This window comes from Euphorbia lathyris, chromosome 6 (genome assembly GCF_963576675.1).
Source record: "Euphorbia lathyris chromosome 6, ddEupLath1.1, whole genome shotgun sequence".
Taxonomy (NCBI): Eukaryota; Viridiplantae; Streptophyta; class Magnoliopsida; order Malpighiales; family Euphorbiaceae; genus Euphorbia; species Euphorbia lathyris.
Genome location: NC_088915.1, coordinates 28,574,779 through 28,592,494, shown reverse-complemented (window position 1 = coordinate 28,592,494; position 17,716 = coordinate 28,574,779). Strand labels below are relative to the sequence as shown.

The 17,716-nt window shown below is 34.3% G+C and overlaps 1 protein-coding gene across 1 annotated transcript; it reads left to right on the top strand.

Moving 5' to 3' along the window:
- The first annotated feature begins 271 nt into the window (after positions 1–271).
- On the top strand, positions 272–16,802 carry LOC136232520 (AT-hook motif nuclear-localized protein 13-like). Its single transcript, XM_066021725.1, has 5 exons — positions 272–1,010; positions 1,100–1,152; positions 9,540–9,671; positions 12,791–12,952; positions 16,218–16,802. Exons 1-5 carry the CDS (start codon positions 470–472, stop codon positions 16,479–16,481), a joined length of 1,152 nt encoding a protein of 383 aa, XP_065877797.1. The 5' UTR covers positions 272–469; the 3' UTR covers positions 16,482–16,802.
- Positions 16,803–17,716: the final 914 nt, after the last annotated feature.

Genomic DNA, 17,716 nt, shown 5'->3' with positions numbered 1-17,716 from the left:
CAAAACTTAATTAACGTTAATTATTCGGTATTAATTCTTAAATTAAATTTTTAATTTAATAATAATATATTTTTGAATATTAATATAAGTTTTTTAAGAAATTTAATATAAATTCTACTATTATTATTATTATAAGTTAAATGAGTGTAAAATATAAAATCCGGGTTGAACCAGTAAATCTATATTTTTTTTTGTTATTTGATGGGTGCGGTTTTTACAAGCATGAAAAAAAGAGTAGTTGGAGATTTGATTAGAAATGGTAATGCGGCTGAGTTGGAAGTGGCAGGTTCCATAACTAGTGCTACTTACCTCCTCCTCCTCGCTACTGCTTTTGTAGATAAAATTCAGTCTCTTTTAACCCAATTCTTTACTTATTATTTTCCTACTTCCCAAACACCCACTTTCTACTACTACTACTGCTACTCTACTCTTCTTTTCTTTTCTTTTCCCCCCCAAACAATCACAAACAATGGACTCCCGAGACTCTCAGCCACCGCCCGGACCTCCACAGCAAATTCCCTCGCACCAACATCAACACCAACATCAACATCAGCACCAACACCAACACCAGCACCAGCACCAGCTTCAACCGAATATGATGCTCGGCCCTAACCCCGCCTACAACAACTCCGCTGCTCATCCCTCTATTCCTATGATCAACCCCAATATGGCTCCTTCCGGTGCTGGTTTCCCTTTCAATTCCGTCGCTCCGCCTCGCCAACAACCCAAACCCCCCTCTTCCGATGCTGTTTTTGATGGATCGCCGCCTTCGTCTTCAGGTATGAGGTTTAGTATGGACCCTGCTAAGAAGAAGCGTGGCAGGCCTAGGAAGTACACTCCCGATGGCAACATTGCCTTGGGGTTGTCGCCTACCCCGATTTCTTCTTCTGCTAATTCTTTAGCCCATGCGGATTCTGGGAGTGGTACTCCTGGCGTGGCTTCTGAGCCTCCTACTAAGAGGAACAGAGGAAGACCGCCAGGGTCTGGCAAAAAGCAGCTTGATGCGTTAGGTATTTCCCCCCTACTCATGCTTATGTGTCTATAAGATTAATTTTGTGTTTTGATTATTCTAATTATGCTTTTTCTTTCTCTTCTGGAGGGCTTGGAGGTGTGGGGTTTACGCCTCATGTGATCACAGTGAAAGCAGGCGAGGTATGCAGTCTTTTCTTATAATGTTGAGTGAATTTCCAAGTACTAATTTATTTATTTAAATGGAAAGTAATTCTTTTACATTGAATTGTAATTACTAAGTATGGAATCTGAGAAGTGTTCAAAGAAGGTAAGGAATTTTTAAAAACATGAATAGAGAACACAAAATAGGAACTTTGGCTTTGAAGCAATTTTAACATATTGTTATAGTAATTAATTTAATATTAATGTAAGTTCTTCGACTTTCTGCAATTCCCATTTGTATTCTCATCTGGATGAATAAATTCGCGGCGACAATGGCATGGCATTTGAAGTTTGAGTTATAGTGAAGGGGTGTCTGCACTTTGTTTCATATTGTTGAGGACTTAGAGAGTCTCTGGTTAATTTTGTAAAGGCTAAGTGCTAGACTCTTTCTCCAACTGGACCGTAGCTGTTACTGGCTATTTTGCTATCCAAACTGCACCGAATCCTAAACTCTTGTCGGGAGCTTTCCTTAAACATTCTTTTTTGCCCTTATGTGAGTATGCTGCTTTTAATGCCTAATATTTTTTTTAGTGACATGATAACTCTTTCTACCAAGTATAGTTATCCAAAATAACATTTTCTCATAAGAATGTATACACACACCATATTTTGGAAATATACATGTTGGTATGTTTTATAATAAAATTGTATTTTTTGGTAAGTACAAAGAATATTCACATAATATGTCTATATTGGACTAAATGGTGTCTTAGTTTAAGATTCTTTAGCTAATTGTGAGGGTTTCCTAGCTTTTGAACCACAATCCTAGAAATTTAGTCCCTATTGATACCAAATATAGAATTGCATTATTGCAAATGAAACTAGTTCATGCATGCATATACAATTCCACAGCTAGTGAGTGTGGTGGCTTTATTGTGGAGGAAGTTCATTGTGAGATAGGAATTAGATAACTGCCTAACAAGGATAACAACCGCAAATTTATCAAATCTGGGCTTAAATACTTCGTTCGTGGCTTTGTTAGATTGTTGGTTAAAACGTGTTAAAAATTTGCAAAGAGAAAGTGTTGCTAGAGTAGACTTGTTGTGCACAGCTAGGGCGTAATATTGATGATTGACATGTTTATGGAGTTCTTTAACCTAAAAGTGGAGTAACTGATAGTTCAACATTATGAAGTTTTTAGCTTCTGCATGCAAGTATATCAACTTAGAAACTCTGAAGATTGCTTCAGCTTTGAAACTTCAGGCCAGAAAACTTTGATTACATTTTTACTTTGTTGGCGTAAATTTAACAATCATGATTACGTTATAGTAAGAAAGATAATATATCATTTGTTTGTGATCGCTTGTGGATAATTTCTTTACTTTATTAACTTTCCTTTTCTTTCTTCCCTTCCCTTCTTTTCTTTCTCTTAATTAGCCTAAAAAGATTCTTATAGGTTGAGAGCCTCAATTTTTTATTTTTATTTTTATTTTTTATTTTTGTTGTTGTTGGACTTTGGCACTTCTTTGTATCCTTGAGGTTCTAGAATTTGGTTGTTTATCCCATGAAGATATTGAATAAGATAAGATGTTCTTTTTCACACTGTAGTTTTGATAATGAAATGAACCTGAGTCATATAATATTCAGTATCTTCAACGTTAATGCCTGTAGATGTCAATTGGTGATATAAAAAAGATGCTGGTGTATTAGTGTTCATCCTATGTTTTGTATTTGAACTTGTAAATAAAAACATCTCTTGGAAGTATCAAATGGTCAAACTTTTGCATATCACTTCCATTTACCATAAAGTATTTATCTTTATATGCTCTTTTCAGCTTTTGATTCTAGTTTGTAACTATACGGTGCCGTTTGGTTCATGGAATGGAATAGAATAGGTATTACTAAGGAATAGAATGGGAGAGAATAGGTATTCTTTAGAAAATAACTCTTCCTATATTTGGTTGCTGGAATTGAATAGGATGGAATAGTAGTTCAAAGACAACTTTACCCTCAAGTGTAATTTCTTATTTATTTTAAAAACACGAGAACGATTAAAATGCGAAAAACAAAAAAATGTGAAAACGGTAAAAACACGAAAAATGAAACGTGAAAATGCAAAATGTGAATTTTAATTATTACCATCAATTTTTACCAATTTCACGGATTTACCATTTTCATATTTTTTTGGTTTTCACATTTTTTTTCGTTGTTCGTATTTTTACCGTCCGCTTTTCTTTTTTACCGTTTTCTGCATTTTTTTCTAGTTTTCATGGTTTTTATCATTTTTCACGTTTTTCATGTTTTTCTCATTTTTCATGTGTTTTTTTTTCCGTTTTTCACATTTTTACCGTTTTTCACGTGAAATGTGAAACAAATGATCAATAGATATGAGAGGGGCAATTTTGGAATCAAATAAAATATTAGTTATGAAATAGCTATTCCTAACTTAAATTAAGGAATCCCTATTCCACCAACTGAGGAATACAAATTCCATGAAAAAAAATGAACCAAATGGTGGAATAGGGATTCTCTAGCAATAGCTATTTTATTCCATGAACCAAACATGTCCAACCTACTTTTCATGTTCCTTTTAGGCTCTCGCAGATTTGTGATATTTTCTTAGTTTCCCACTAGACCAGGATTCTCATACCATAAAGTGTATGATCTCTGTATGCTATTGTCAGCTTCTGGTCTGTACCTGGACCTAGTTTCTTTGTACCTTTTGGCCTCTCAAAATTCTGTATATTTTCTTAAGTTTCCCCTAGGCCTTGTGAACTTTGGAGTTTGGACCCTCTTGTCCTCTTTCGGTTTGTTCAAAGTTCCCCAAGGTTCATTATTTGACTGCTCATATGCTCCAAACTCTCTTTTAGTCGCTTATTCACTAGACTCCAACATTAGTTATCCACTTATCTAGGATGCATTAACAGGGGTGCTCCATAGAACATTGGATGATTCTTTAGTTGATAGCTCTGTTAATGATTTCTTAGTCTTAATCACAAATTTATCCATATTCAGTATTCCTATCGTTAGGGCTACAAAAGTTTGTAATCAAGTTTTTTTTCCCAATAAAATGGAGGGCTAATACAGTCAGAAATGGTTTTTAATTAAGTTAATAAAACCAATTACACAATATCAAGGAACCAATTGAATTAAAAGGTTAAGCTGATAGTTAAGGCTCAAAAATAGCTTATATTGTTATCTAAATATATAATATTACAACTTGAACATGTTGAACAAGAATTTAACAAATAAAACAGTTCAGGAAGCAACATTGCTTACATTAGGAGAAAGAAAACAGCGTTATCTAGAAATTGGCTAATTAATAAGATTCCTTAAAAGCTTATTCTAATCATTGTTATCATCAAGTAGGATCAATTAAGTATAATTAATTACAAAGTTGTAGCCTCAATAGATAATTAGATATTGAGTAAATCATTAAAATAAAAGGACTACAAACATAAGAAGTTTGTTGAGATAATTAAAAATAATTTTGACAAGGCCTCACTTATTTCAATACTATATCCTTATCTAACAGTAGAAAAACCATATCTAAAATGAAACCTCGACCATTAAGAGAACCATATGAATTAATTTCTGCTAATTTTCATGTAGGTAAAGCAGAAAATAAAGTCTCCTAGCGAGAAAATCCTAGACATTATCTATTTACTTTCCTAAGCTCCCAAGTCAAAGGAGCTAACATACAGACAATTAAGTACTTGGTTTTAATTATTCCACAATATCGAACTTCGACCATTAATAGAACCATGGGAAACTGCTTAATAGAACAATGGAAGACCATTAATAGATGAAATTACTTCTGGAAGAAAAATTCAAAATGTGTTTATAATTCACCTCCAAGTTCAATGAACAAATTGGCATCCTTTATTGAATCAATAATAGTTGTTACAAATTAATTATTGTTTCATTATTGTCTATTGAGTCTGTATAGGTCATGGGTCTCCTTACTAGTCATGGGTCTCTTCCTACACCCATACTTTCATCTCTGTATATATATGTGTAAAGCTTACCTATCAAAATTATGAAGTAAGAAATATTTTCATCATTTCATGGTATCAGAGCCGCTTTGACCAAGTGGTCCAGGGTTCCATTCCTGGCAGCCCCATTTGTTGATTAAATTGCAGGACATGGTAATATGGGCCTGCGTTGTCACGCTTCAAGCCCAAGTGAGCTTTCGCGTGTGGGGGTGTGTCAGATATTAATATGGAGTGGACCTTGAACTATCAGCTTGATCTTTTAGTTCAAACGGTTCCATGACATGAATGAACTACAGTAGTTAATGGTCAAGGCCAACAAAATCCATTTTATGAGAAGCTAGTATCAGCTTGGATACTTACCTTCCTTTTTCTGTATTTGAATTTCAAAGAACCCTCAACTTATGTCCCTACCCTGCCCCTCCTTGCGTTTTAATTGATTTTTTCCAAATTGCTTATACAAAAATGGCGTCTTTTCAAGGGATTTAGAAAAGAATAATAATTGAAACGCAGGGGTTGTTTGCGTTTTAATCATCTTCTTCCTGAAACTGAAGGTTCTGTAACCCTAGGAATCCATAAACACCAAAATCCAGACTCAACAAAATATTCTGCCCCCGCCGTTTGTCTTCTTTCTCTATAGTATGGTGCTCCATGGTAATCTAAGGGTGCTCAACTGATATTTTTTGGGTGCTTTTGAAAACGCAAAATAAAGCTTCATACCAAGCTTCAATGGAGTTTCCCACAATGGGTGCCGTCCCTGGTTTTGGTATTGGAAATCTTATGCAAATGCTTGTTTCAGGATTTTCTAATGAAGGGGCTTTTTGAAGAATATTGTCAATGGGATTAAAATGTCTAAATTATATTTGACTTTTGGGAGTTGAATATTCTAGAAATTGGTAGGGTTAACATTGTGAATGATCTTTGAAGATATTTCCCTAATTTGATAAAGTATTTTCCTATACTGAACTGGAAGATTGGAAGAATTATTTTAGCAAATCGAACTGAATTTTAAAACACTGGTACACGAATAAGATAATCATTAGTGGATAAGTTGTTGGAATAGTAATGAGTTTTCTACATACACGAACACTGGATGCATCATTGTGACTGTAAGTTTCTCAAAACTTTATGGGCATCTGAATTCATCCAGCCTATGTTGCACGGAAACGAAAACGGGAAATGAAACGAATACCGGGAAACGTTATTTCTAAGAAAAATTAGCTAGGAATCGGTAACGGAAACAGATACGTAACGCGGAAACGCTAATGAAGAAGAGTTTCCATGCAACATATCCAGCTTGTCTTTTCTATAAGTAGCATCTGAGGTTTTCAATTACGTTTATTGGACATGGAAAAAGATTTTTTGTTTCGAGTGTTGAAAACAAACGAGTAATAGATGATTACTCTTCTCATCATAAAATTGGTATAAATTGGATATGTATTTGCAAGTTTTAGAGGTGGATGACAACCAAGATGGTTGACTTGGTGAGGATTCATTTGAAGATTTGGAGCATATGTTGGACAAGGTTTCCAATTCTGGAAAGAGATTTCGATGGAGATGCCTTTTTAAAGAGATCCAAAAGCAATGTGGAATTTTAATTTCTTGCGTGGGTGCAATGGTGCATATCATGCAGCTACTTATTTGTGTTGGCTGATTTGTACTAGAATGATACTTCTATAGTAACTAGATGTAGATAAATAATTTGGATCTTCGATTGAAGGTCTCTTTTGCTGCTATGCTTGTCCTTATATTGCAACTAGGGGTGACAATTTGTGTAAATAGGCTGTGTTTGTATCGTGCAGATTGAGTTAGTGTCGATGAGTCAATTCTAACTCGACCCATAAATCTCGTGTCATAGTCGGGTCAATCCAATTGGGTTCATGTCGCGTTCACCTATAATTTGACTACATCTGTTAAGGACGACATACAAAATTATGGATAATATAGTAACATTTTTAAATAATCACTTCATTTCGGATTTGCAGGTTACCTTGGTTGTCCCAAAAGCTTGACCCACGATATGTAAAAATATGATTCATATCAAATTTGTAGGTCACTTGTAATTTAACTATTTCTGTTAAGGGGATATGTAAAAACATGGGAGGATATAGTAATAATTATAAGAGTTAATTTAAAAAAAAACCCATGTGGTTTGGCTAATTTGTAGATGGGTGCCTGTGTTTTTTTTTTTGTTGAAAAAAGAGGGCTGAGGTTTTCGCCCGGTTGCAAATCAAGAACTTTTAGGTTGACATTGCCAATTTGACTTTTGATGACCTCAAAATAGAAAATTCCAAGAATTAAATTTATTTAGTACCATATTTTCATGGAACTACGTCTTTTATTTTTCAAAATCATCATTTTTGGAGCTTTCTCTCTCTACACATTAACTTTCGCTCTCCTAACCAAACAATACCTAAATGACCTCAAAACTAAAAGGTTGAAAAATTAAAGTTGCTTGGAATATCATCAGCTCTTGGAATTTTCTATTTTGACGTTCATCAATAGTCAAATTGGCAATGTCAACCTAAAAGTCTCTTGATTTGCAACTGGGCTGTCCCACAGGCAACCATCTGCAATTTAGCAAAACCATAGGGTTTTTTTTTTTGAAATTAACCCTAATTTTAAATAGTTGTTCAGGTTAGCATATGAACCTTATCCCATTAAAAAAATTGTGTGTCAGTTTCGGATCAACCCGAAAAGTGAGTAATTACCTGTTTAATAAAACACTAAAAGGGGTCTCACCACAAGGGTGTACTGGGGGCAAGCCTTCCCCTGCCAATTTTTGGCAAGAGGCCGCAAGGGTGTACTGTTTAATAAATCACAAACCTACTAAATTTGTGGTGGGCTTGTGTTGTGTTGACTGGTTGTGTACACATTTTCCATCCCTAATTGCAGCTCGCAAATGTTCTATTTAGCAATTGCATAACGAAAAAAGCAGAAAAGTGATTTTTTTTACATTTATGGGTTACATCCCCTTGCACACACTTCTATTAGGTGATTGCTTATAAAGAAAAAGAAAATAAATAATGATATGATAACTTTTCTTTTCATATATGTTCATTTAAGCCTATACAGTTAATTACTTTGTCAAATTTTTTTCAATAAATTTGAGAGCTTGGGTGTATCTACAACTTAAAAGTTGGAGAGCAAGGGCTTAAAGCTGAAACGTTATTAATGGAAACAAGATTTTTTTTTTGAGTAAAATCCAACATGTTATTTTATATTTCTCACTTATTTGTGTCATAACTAGTGGTTGATTTGCATATACTGAGGAGCATATTGTAGATCAGCTATAGCCAATAGACAATTCTGGTGAGCGCTTTGTGTCGGATGAGAGATTTTCCAAATATTTTTACAGCTACATTGGATTTAACATCCCAATGCTGATTTTAGTATTTTATGCAATCTAAGTCTTATATATGTAAAATTTTGATTACTTTTCAAACTTAAATTTGAGTGCCACAATATTTGTCAAAAAATGCCTTCAACTCCACCAAATACCTTTTCCCCCCTGTAAGATATAGGTAAAATTAACTCTTGAAAATTTAGTCTCTGTTATTGCAGATAAATTATTTTGCCCACTTGATAGACACAAAATGTTAAGGGACTGAATTGTATGATATTTTAGTGGAATGTCTTTTATAAAGTTAATTAGCATTTAGTGTCATTCTTGAAAAAGCTGGGTTTAAAGACTCAATTATGAGAAATATCAAGAGTTTCAATTATTAATCAACAAAAACATTCAAAATGAAACAGGAACATAAAAAACCTTGTTTTTTTTTTTGTTTTACTTTTATTACTTGTTTGTTGTTCTCTGTTTTGTACTTTTCCATTTGATTGTAAAAGAACCAATAAAAAGTGTCATTTTCCCCCTTTCATAAGAATATCTTTTATGTTGAGTAGGAATATATGTGCCTTCCATATGAAATTATTTAATGAAGATGTTTGAGATTTTAAATCTTACCTAACCTGTTGAGCTACCCTGATCAAGAATTGAACTAACAATAGCTTAATTTTCTGCGATAGGTTGTTGCTCTAACATATCGTCATTTAGAACAAAATTTGAATTTGTCAACCGAGTGAACTGGCGAGCTAACTAGCTCATTTTCATAGTTGACTTTTTTTCCCATTTTGTTTGTAGAAATTTTGAAGTGTATTAGATTTTGGTTGAAACAATGAAGATGACTTGATTTTGTCATGCTTTGAAATGTTTAGGATTCTGATGTAATTAATCCCTTCATGAAAATTGACGGCTGTGTTCCTAACTGAGTTTGTGAACATTAGTGGAATTATGACTCACAATTTTTGCATCTTAACAAGGTGAAGCAATTGACATTTATTTATTTTATTTGTTCCTATCTAGGAGATAGTTTTCCATTTGTTCTTATGACTCCTTCAATGTAGTGATATCTTATCTAACACATCCTTTTGCAGGACATAGCATCAAAGGTTATGTCATTTTCACAACAAGGTCCGCGGACGGTCTGTATTCTCTCAGCAACTGGTGCTATTTGTAATGTTACTCTTCGTCAACCAGCAACATCTGGCGGTACAGTGACATATGAGGTACTTAAAATGCTCATATAAAACATCTATTGATAGATTGTGTATGGATGGAATCAATTGAATCACCAGAGGGAAAATAATATGGTTAAAGACTATTGATTTGCATGAAAATTGTAACTACATTGGGATTCATGTCGACTTTGTTATTTATGGTTACTCTTCAGCAACCCATATGAAGGCAAAAGATGTTTGCACTATCTTTTATTTCACATTTAGGTAGAAACAGTCAATGGAGGAAGGTTACATGCATTGGTCTTTCGTTCTTGACTTGAAAATCTATTTCTAACACGAACTAGTTTATAAGTGATGTGCAAATTTTGTTTGTATTATGATTATATTCCTGCAACTGAGGATATGCATCTAGTTGATCTGCTCCTTAGGCATACATCCAGGGCACTTGGGCCTGAGTCTGAAGTCAAGGGCATATCATGGTGTTGGTTCAGGATCCATCCTGGGGGTCTTGTTTTTGTTTCTAGGTATAGCACATGACTAGGAGTTTGAAGTTTGACTAGATCTTTTTTACTTAAACTCTTTATTGGTTTTTATAGTTGTCTCATTTGACTTGGTGGCTAGTTTAGTTATAAGTTATAAATTATTTATTTATTTTTATTTTATTTTATCTTTTGAGCTAAGTACCTTTTAATCAGATTAATAACATTAAAAGTGAGGGCTTATCTGTCGTGCTATTTAAAGGGGAGGAGGCTTATGCACAAAAAGTCCCCCTTAAATGTAGGGGCATGGCTTGAAAGGCTAAGAAGTTCTGGAGTACTCATCGGTTTTGGTCTTATGCAAGAGCTTTATGTGCTGTTAAAAGTACTGAGCAGTACTCAAATTTGTGTATTCCTGGTGCATGTGCCTATCATTTAGGCTTGAAGTACCTTTCGTGCCATAACGTGCATCATGCTTTTGGTAACGTGTCTCGAAATTTTCTTTGACTTAGTGCAGAAGAAAAACGTTGAATTTAGGATGTCTTAATAATGTCTCTTGTACTTGTGGTGTGGAAACATTCATCCTAGAAAGCGTAATTGGATGATTATCTCATTGTTGAATTTGCACTTGTCCATCTTGTTTTCTGAGAGGTACATTTTCATAGCTTTTGGGTCATAGACTAACATCTTGGCCTAACACTGTTTTTCTTGAGCTATAAGAAAATCCTCTGTACAAATGGAATGTTGTTGATTAATCTTGGAACAAAAATATTGGGTCTAATATGTGCTGCTGAGACAAAACATTTAAGCGCCGAGAAATTCTTTTGGTTCATGATTTTGCTTGAGCTAGAATTTTGGCATTGGCAGAGGGGACATTAGATAAACTGGAACAAACCACATTGTTGTTGGTTGTTGTAGTCTTTTTTTTTTCTTTTTCCTTTTAAGGGCAGCATCATAATTTTTTTCCCATAATCTGGTAAATAACTGAGGGCGAGCCTTGGCGCAACGGTAAACGTTGTTGTCATGTGACCAAGAGGTCACGGGTTCGAGTCTTAGGAGCGGCCTCTTACCAAATAAATTGGCAGGGGAAGGCTTGCCCCCAGTACACCCTTGTGGTGGGACCCTTCCCCGGAACGCTCAGCGGGGACGCGTAGTGCGACCGGGCCGCCCTTTTTTTTTTTTAATCTGGTAAATAACTGAAGCTTTCTAACATTTCTTTGTCTAGGTGGAAATTTTATCTAATTGTCAGCTTTTATCTGGTGCAAACTGTACTTGACAGGGAATTCTTCCCCTTCTAAAGCCAAGTTAGAGGGAGTAGGATGAAGCTTCCTGCCCTAAAATACATTGTATGTGTTGTATGAATGTGCTATATATATCTATTACATGGCATATTTCTTATGCGTCCATTGACAATACTATACGAGATTTCGAAAGTGTTTAAAACGGTTTATAAATATTTGATTAACTAAAACTGTTTCGAAATGGGATTTTAAAACCTGTCTTGCTTCCATTTCCCATCCCAATTATCTTAGAGCGCTAAGTTCCAAATAGGTAATATCCTAATTTTTGTTTCTGTCCATTTCTTAAGATTTTAGAACATCAAAAGATCCTCAAATGCATTTAGATCATGGGTGGCATGCACCGCCTACACAAGTTCAAGTTCAATGAGAGCTCACTAGAAAGATAGAATTGAACTCCAAATTTAGTTTGTTCGGATTGACTTTTGCTGCCTATTTTTAAGATTTTGAGCTTAGTTTATTTTTGGTTGAAGTTGAAGAAGCTTCTTGATGATGTCATAATCATTTGAGCACCATCTATAGCATGAAAAAATGTTTCTAGGAATCAAGTACATAACCTCAATTTGAATGTTGTTACTGGTCTATGCTGGTGAATATGAAACCTGATGTCATTTGAGCAATCCATAGCATGATTAAATGTTTCTGGGAATCAAGTACTTAAATGTAATTTGAATGGTATACTGGTGATATAAAACCTGCTCTCATTTGATTGCTTAATGCCTGACTTGATAAAAGTAAAATATGAAAAATAAATTTGAGGTTTAGTGAAGTGGAAAACCTTCAGAAAGCATTGATACTATTAGAGGTTCTATTGGAGTTTGATTGCTATATTGCTGAAGTTGATCGCATCAGACATTAATTCAATGCATTGTGGCTTTGACTGTAAATGTTGTGCATTTTTTTTTTGAACTGTTCAGTTTATGCTTAAAAATACAAATGGAATGTTCGTGTTGGATATCTACACGGGTCAACGAATGGTCTCTTTCAATGCGGTACTTGTTAGGTACTATGGTAGGAGTGACCCTATTTGACTCTCATCTGTTGTGTTTGATCATGCACTAGTATGTTATTCCAGGGGATCGATTATTTCTACTTCAAATCAGGAAAAAAACCATTTTAGTTCATTTTTCTTTATGCCAGGATGTTCCAATTGTAGGCCTCATATTATATTTTGTTAATATTCACAACTTATGTTTCACTTTTTCAGAATTTAATACATCAAATTTGCATGATGTACTAGTCTTTTATGTGAATAGGTATAATTGTAATGGTAATAGTATGAGGACCTTATGGAATACAATTTAAATGTGTGGTATAATGAGATAAAGCACATACACGTTGTGCCTCTAAATTATGTTACTCTTTTTGGTCATTGTGACATTTTTCTTTGCAGGGACGGTTTGAAATTATTTCTCTATCTGGTTCCTTCCTGTTTTCTGATAACAATGGTGGTAGCACCAGAACTGGTGGATTGAGTGTATCATTGGCAGGTTCAGATGGTAGAGTAGTAGGGGGAGGGGTTGCTGGAATGTTAATGGCAGCATCTTCAGTACAGGTATCACTCTACAACCATCTTCGAGTTTCCTAAATTATATCCATATTAACTACAATCTATAATAGTAATGCCATATACTGATAATAAAAAAATTCAATGTGCATTTTAGTTATATCTGTTCTTTTAATTTTTTCAAGGGGAAAAGCATCCTGACCCTTATCTTTTTCAATTTTTGTTAAATAAGCCCCTGATTTTTTTTTTAATTTTTTTTTTGACACATTGAGCCTTTGATTGGAGTGCATCAAGGTTCCGCACTAAGCCCATTTCTTTTTTCCATCGTTATGGATGAACTAACAAGTTCACTTCAAGATGGTATACCATGGTGCATGCTGTTTGCAGATGATATTGTGTTGGTTGATGAGACGAAAGAGGGAGTGGAGATGAAGTTGGAACTATGGAGGCAAACTCTAGAATCTAGAGGCTTTAAGTTGAGTCGAAGTAAGACAGAATATTTGGAGTGTAAGTTTAGCGGCCGTAGGAGTAGGGAGGCAGGGACAATCACCCTAGATGGGAGAGTTGTTCAGGCCTCGGATTGCTTCCGGTATTTAGGATCTATTATCCAAACGGATGGAGAGGTAGATGGAGATGTTGCTCATAGGATTAAAGCTGGTTGGTCGAAGTGGAAGAGTGCTACGGGTTTCCTTTGTGATCCCGGCATGCCTAATAGATTGAAGGGAAAATTCTACCGGACGGCAATTAGACCAGCATTGTTATATGGTACGGAGTGTTGGGCAGTGAAACACTGCCACATCCATAAGATGTCGGTGGCGGAGATGCGTATGTTGAGATGGATGTGTGGTCACACGAGAAAGGACCGGGTGCGTAATGAAATAATTAGGACAAAAGTAGGGGTCACATCTATTGAGAATAAAATGAGAGAAAACCGACTAAGGTGGTTTGGCCATGTGAGACGTAGAGCGCTTGATGCGCCGGTTAGGAGAACCGAAGAGTGGCAAAGGGATGTAGTGGTGAGGGGTAGGGGAAGACCTAAGCAAACTTGGAGGAGGGTGATCGAGAGTGATATGAGTTTATTGGGAATTGAGGAAAATATGGTAGTGGATAGGACGGAGTGGAGGGAGCGAATCTGTGTCGCTGACACGACTTGATTTTCACGGTTTTATATGATGGTTCATGTTAGCCGACCCCGAATCATTTCGGGACTAAGGCTTTGTTGTTGTTGTTGTTGTTGTTGTATTGAGCCTTTGATCAACTGCAATCGCACACATTAAGCTCCTAGTTGCCAGAAAAGCTGGCTGTGAACATAAAAATCGGTTAAAGAGCATTATTCCTTTCATCTGCGTTTTTTTGACATTTTGAAAGCAGCTTTTTATGTTTGATGTGACTGTAAGGAAAGTTTCATTTGTACTATAAAGAATGCACTTCCGGATGCAAGTCAGTGGTTTAACGCTCTTTTAATTGAATTTGATTATCACAACTAACCTTTCTGGTTATCAGAGGTTTAATCTGTTTATTATAATTGATCGAGGGATCAATGCATCAAATAGAAAGATTAGGGCTTAATCAAAAAATTAAAAAGATCATAGGCCTAAAGATAAAATTCATGTTTCGTATAATTAATACATTTATTTTTAAGAATAATGACCCATCATATATTAATGATAAGGAAAATGGAGGTGGTGTAACATGGCTTAAATTTCATCCATGACCCTTGAACTTATCTTGTTTCATATTTTAGTCCACCAAAAATTGGTCTAACATATCAAAATTGTAACAAAAGAAATCCATTTCAATAGAATTTAGATACCATTTAATATTTTGATGCAACATACTTACTCTCCAACTTCGATCATAGTTTGGATTACGCACAAGCTGATTTACATGTAAATTCATTCTAATCGGCAAAAAATGATGTATCTATGTATCCTATTTTACCCTCCAAAATTAGGTAATAAATGAAGTTTTTGTTTATTTGGATAGGTCAATATGGAAATTGGCCCTAATAGGACCTGTATCCTGGATTGCTAGTCATTTTTAAGGTTAAAAATGTTAATGTCAAATTCTTGATGGGTCTGCAGTTGATTTTTTTTTTCTTTTTAAAAAACTTATTATTATTATTTACATTTTTGGTAATTTAGACTACTTTTAAGTGACAAGATGAAGTTAAGGAATTAATATATGAAATATTTCCAAGTCCGAGTCATAGTTGAGGTAAAGGCTATGCTTACTTTGTTTTTAACAAAGTAAGCCTTACTTTGTGTGTTTTCACCAATGGATTAATTTTCTAATCCATCATCCAATGGTGAAAACACACCAAGTAATGGTACTTTGTCAAAAACAAAGTAACCATAGAAGACACCCATAGTTGAAATTACCTGTGTAATATTTTTAGGTTCCTTTGTGCAACATATGTTTCAGAAAACTATTTCTGCATTACTCACAAATACGTGATAATGTTCATGTTCCATTTAATTGGTAATCAGTACTGTTGTATTTTAAGGATAGGCTTAATACATCATTTGCCCTGTGAACTTGTCCAAAAAACTTGATTGGCCCCTGAACAGCCCCCTGAACTTGCATAAAATGTTCAGTTAGCCCTTTGAACTTGCGTAAAATATAATCAATTCATCACTCGGTTGCAAAAAAGTAAGTTAAATGCGGAAAAAGTATTGCACGCGTCTTAAAAAAAGTAAAACAATCAAGATCGGGGTATTGCGGTTGTAATGTTAGAGAATACAAGGTTTATAGTTGAGCAATTAATAACTACATTTTTACTCTATTCTTGAATTATGTAATAACATTCTAAGACACGTGGTGGAATACATCTTCCGTATTTAACTTACTTTTTTGCAACCGAGTGATCAATTGGTTACATTTTACGCAAGTTCAGGGGGCTAGCTAACATTTTATGCAAGTTTAGGGGGCAAATGATATATTAAGCCTTAAGAATATGACCCTATTTAATTATGAAGTCTGAAATTTTCAAGTTTAAATAAAAGCCATTGATTATAAAATATAAAGCTTGCACAATACTTTTAGTCCCTTGTTTTTGGATTATGAAACCGTTTGATCGTTGTAATTTCAATTCTAATTATATTTTTAGTGCCAGAGATATTATGTCATAAAAAATTGAGTTCTGAATATAATACAACTTCCACTGGTGATGGAAGCACTGAAATCTATTGAGTTTTGGGTCAATAGAGATTCGGTTATTTCTGAAGTCAAAAGTCATGAATGTTTTACCGGTTTAAATTACGGGAATGTTAGTTTGATGCTAGAGATTACTACCATGCTTATTGGTTGGCAGGTGATTGTGGGAAGCTTCATTGCAGATGCGAAAAAATCAAACTCTTCGGCGTCAAAATCAGGGCCTTCATCGGCTCCTACATCACAAATGTTGAATTTTGGGGCGCCATTGACAAGCAGCCCTCCAGAGGGGGCATCTAGCGAGTCTTCTGACGAAAACGGTAGTAGTCCTCTGAATCGAGATCCAGGAATCTATAGTAATGCTAATCAACTTCATGGTATGAATATGTACCACCAACTATGGGCTCCTCAAAATCCACACTGAAGATATATTCTCCATTATCAGTGAGTAGCTTTCACAGTTCAGGCAATCAGGATTGCATAGAAGAAGATTGAGGTGAATCCTAATGCTAACATGCATTATTGAATATGAGCAGTAGATGAGCATTTTAAAAAAAACAAATCTATTTTCTTTGAGTTCCAGTTCCCATATTATTTTTTTCTCCACAGTTATATTAGCGTAGCTGCATGTTAATCCCTTTAATTTGATAATTAGGTATACTTGTTGCTTTACTTGTGTTAGCTTTTCATTTGTTGTACACTTGTTGAAGAGGTGATGAATATATAACATAAAGTTTTCGTGGTCTTTTTTTTTTTTTTTGATCTGTTAAAACAAAAAAGATGTTGAATTACTCAATTTTTTTATGTCTCTCTTGTGCTACTTGAAATTTGAAGTTAGCAACTGTTCCTTTAATTTATTTTCAGAAGAAACTGAAAAACTGAATTGGAACCTTCTAAAATGAGATTTCACTTGAACATATGATTATGATTTCAAGATCACTAAATGCAGATTAAAGTATGTCTTGCTCAAATATCATATCACATATGTATATATTATGTTTCAGTAAGATTTGGTCATTGGTTACTTCCAGCCGCATTTAAATTATCTTCGAAATCATAGCTCACATTATAATTTATTTCTTAGTCCCTGTTTGATAAACTACTTAATGACTTAATCAAAATATTAAGCATTTATTTAATTTAAGTGTAAATAATTGTTATTTTTTTATCATTTAAACTATTCAATTAAGTTAAAATAATTTGTTTTGATAAGTCAAAATATTTAATTTTAAATTTTAAATTAACTTATCAGCTACAATAATATTTTTACATTCAGTATTTTTTTAGTATTTATTAAATAATTATATCATTTAATAGTTTCAGCACTTGTAAGATTATCATCTCCAATGGTTGATATCTATAACCACTCAATATATATACCACATTGTTATTATAAGATTCATTTAATAGATTTTATTTTATTAAATTATTAATTTTAATGGTTAAATTCTACAACCACTCAATCATAAATGATCAACCAATTAATTAAACACTATTAAAAATTAAAAATATGTACTTAATCAACTACTAAGCTAGTTGTTGCCGCAGAGTACGCTATTGCAGCTTCAAGCAATTACTGTGCAACCGGATTCGGAGCACACAGATGCATGGAACTGGAAACATACGAAATCTGGAAAATACACGGTAAAGTCAAGCTTT

Coding starts and splice junctions, on each gene's coding strand:
- LOC136232520 (XM_066021725.1), top strand. CDS start 470: ATGGACTCCCGAGACTCTCAGCCACCGCCCGGACCTCCACAGCAAATT. Junction 1,011..1,099: donor AAAGCAGCTTGATGCGTTAG/GTATTTCCCCCC, acceptor TCTCTTCTGGAG/GGCTTGGAGGTGTGGGGTTT. Junction 9,672..12,790: donor GCGGTACAGTGACATATGAG/GTACTTAAAATG, acceptor TTTTCTTTGCAG/GGACGGTTTGAAATTATTTC.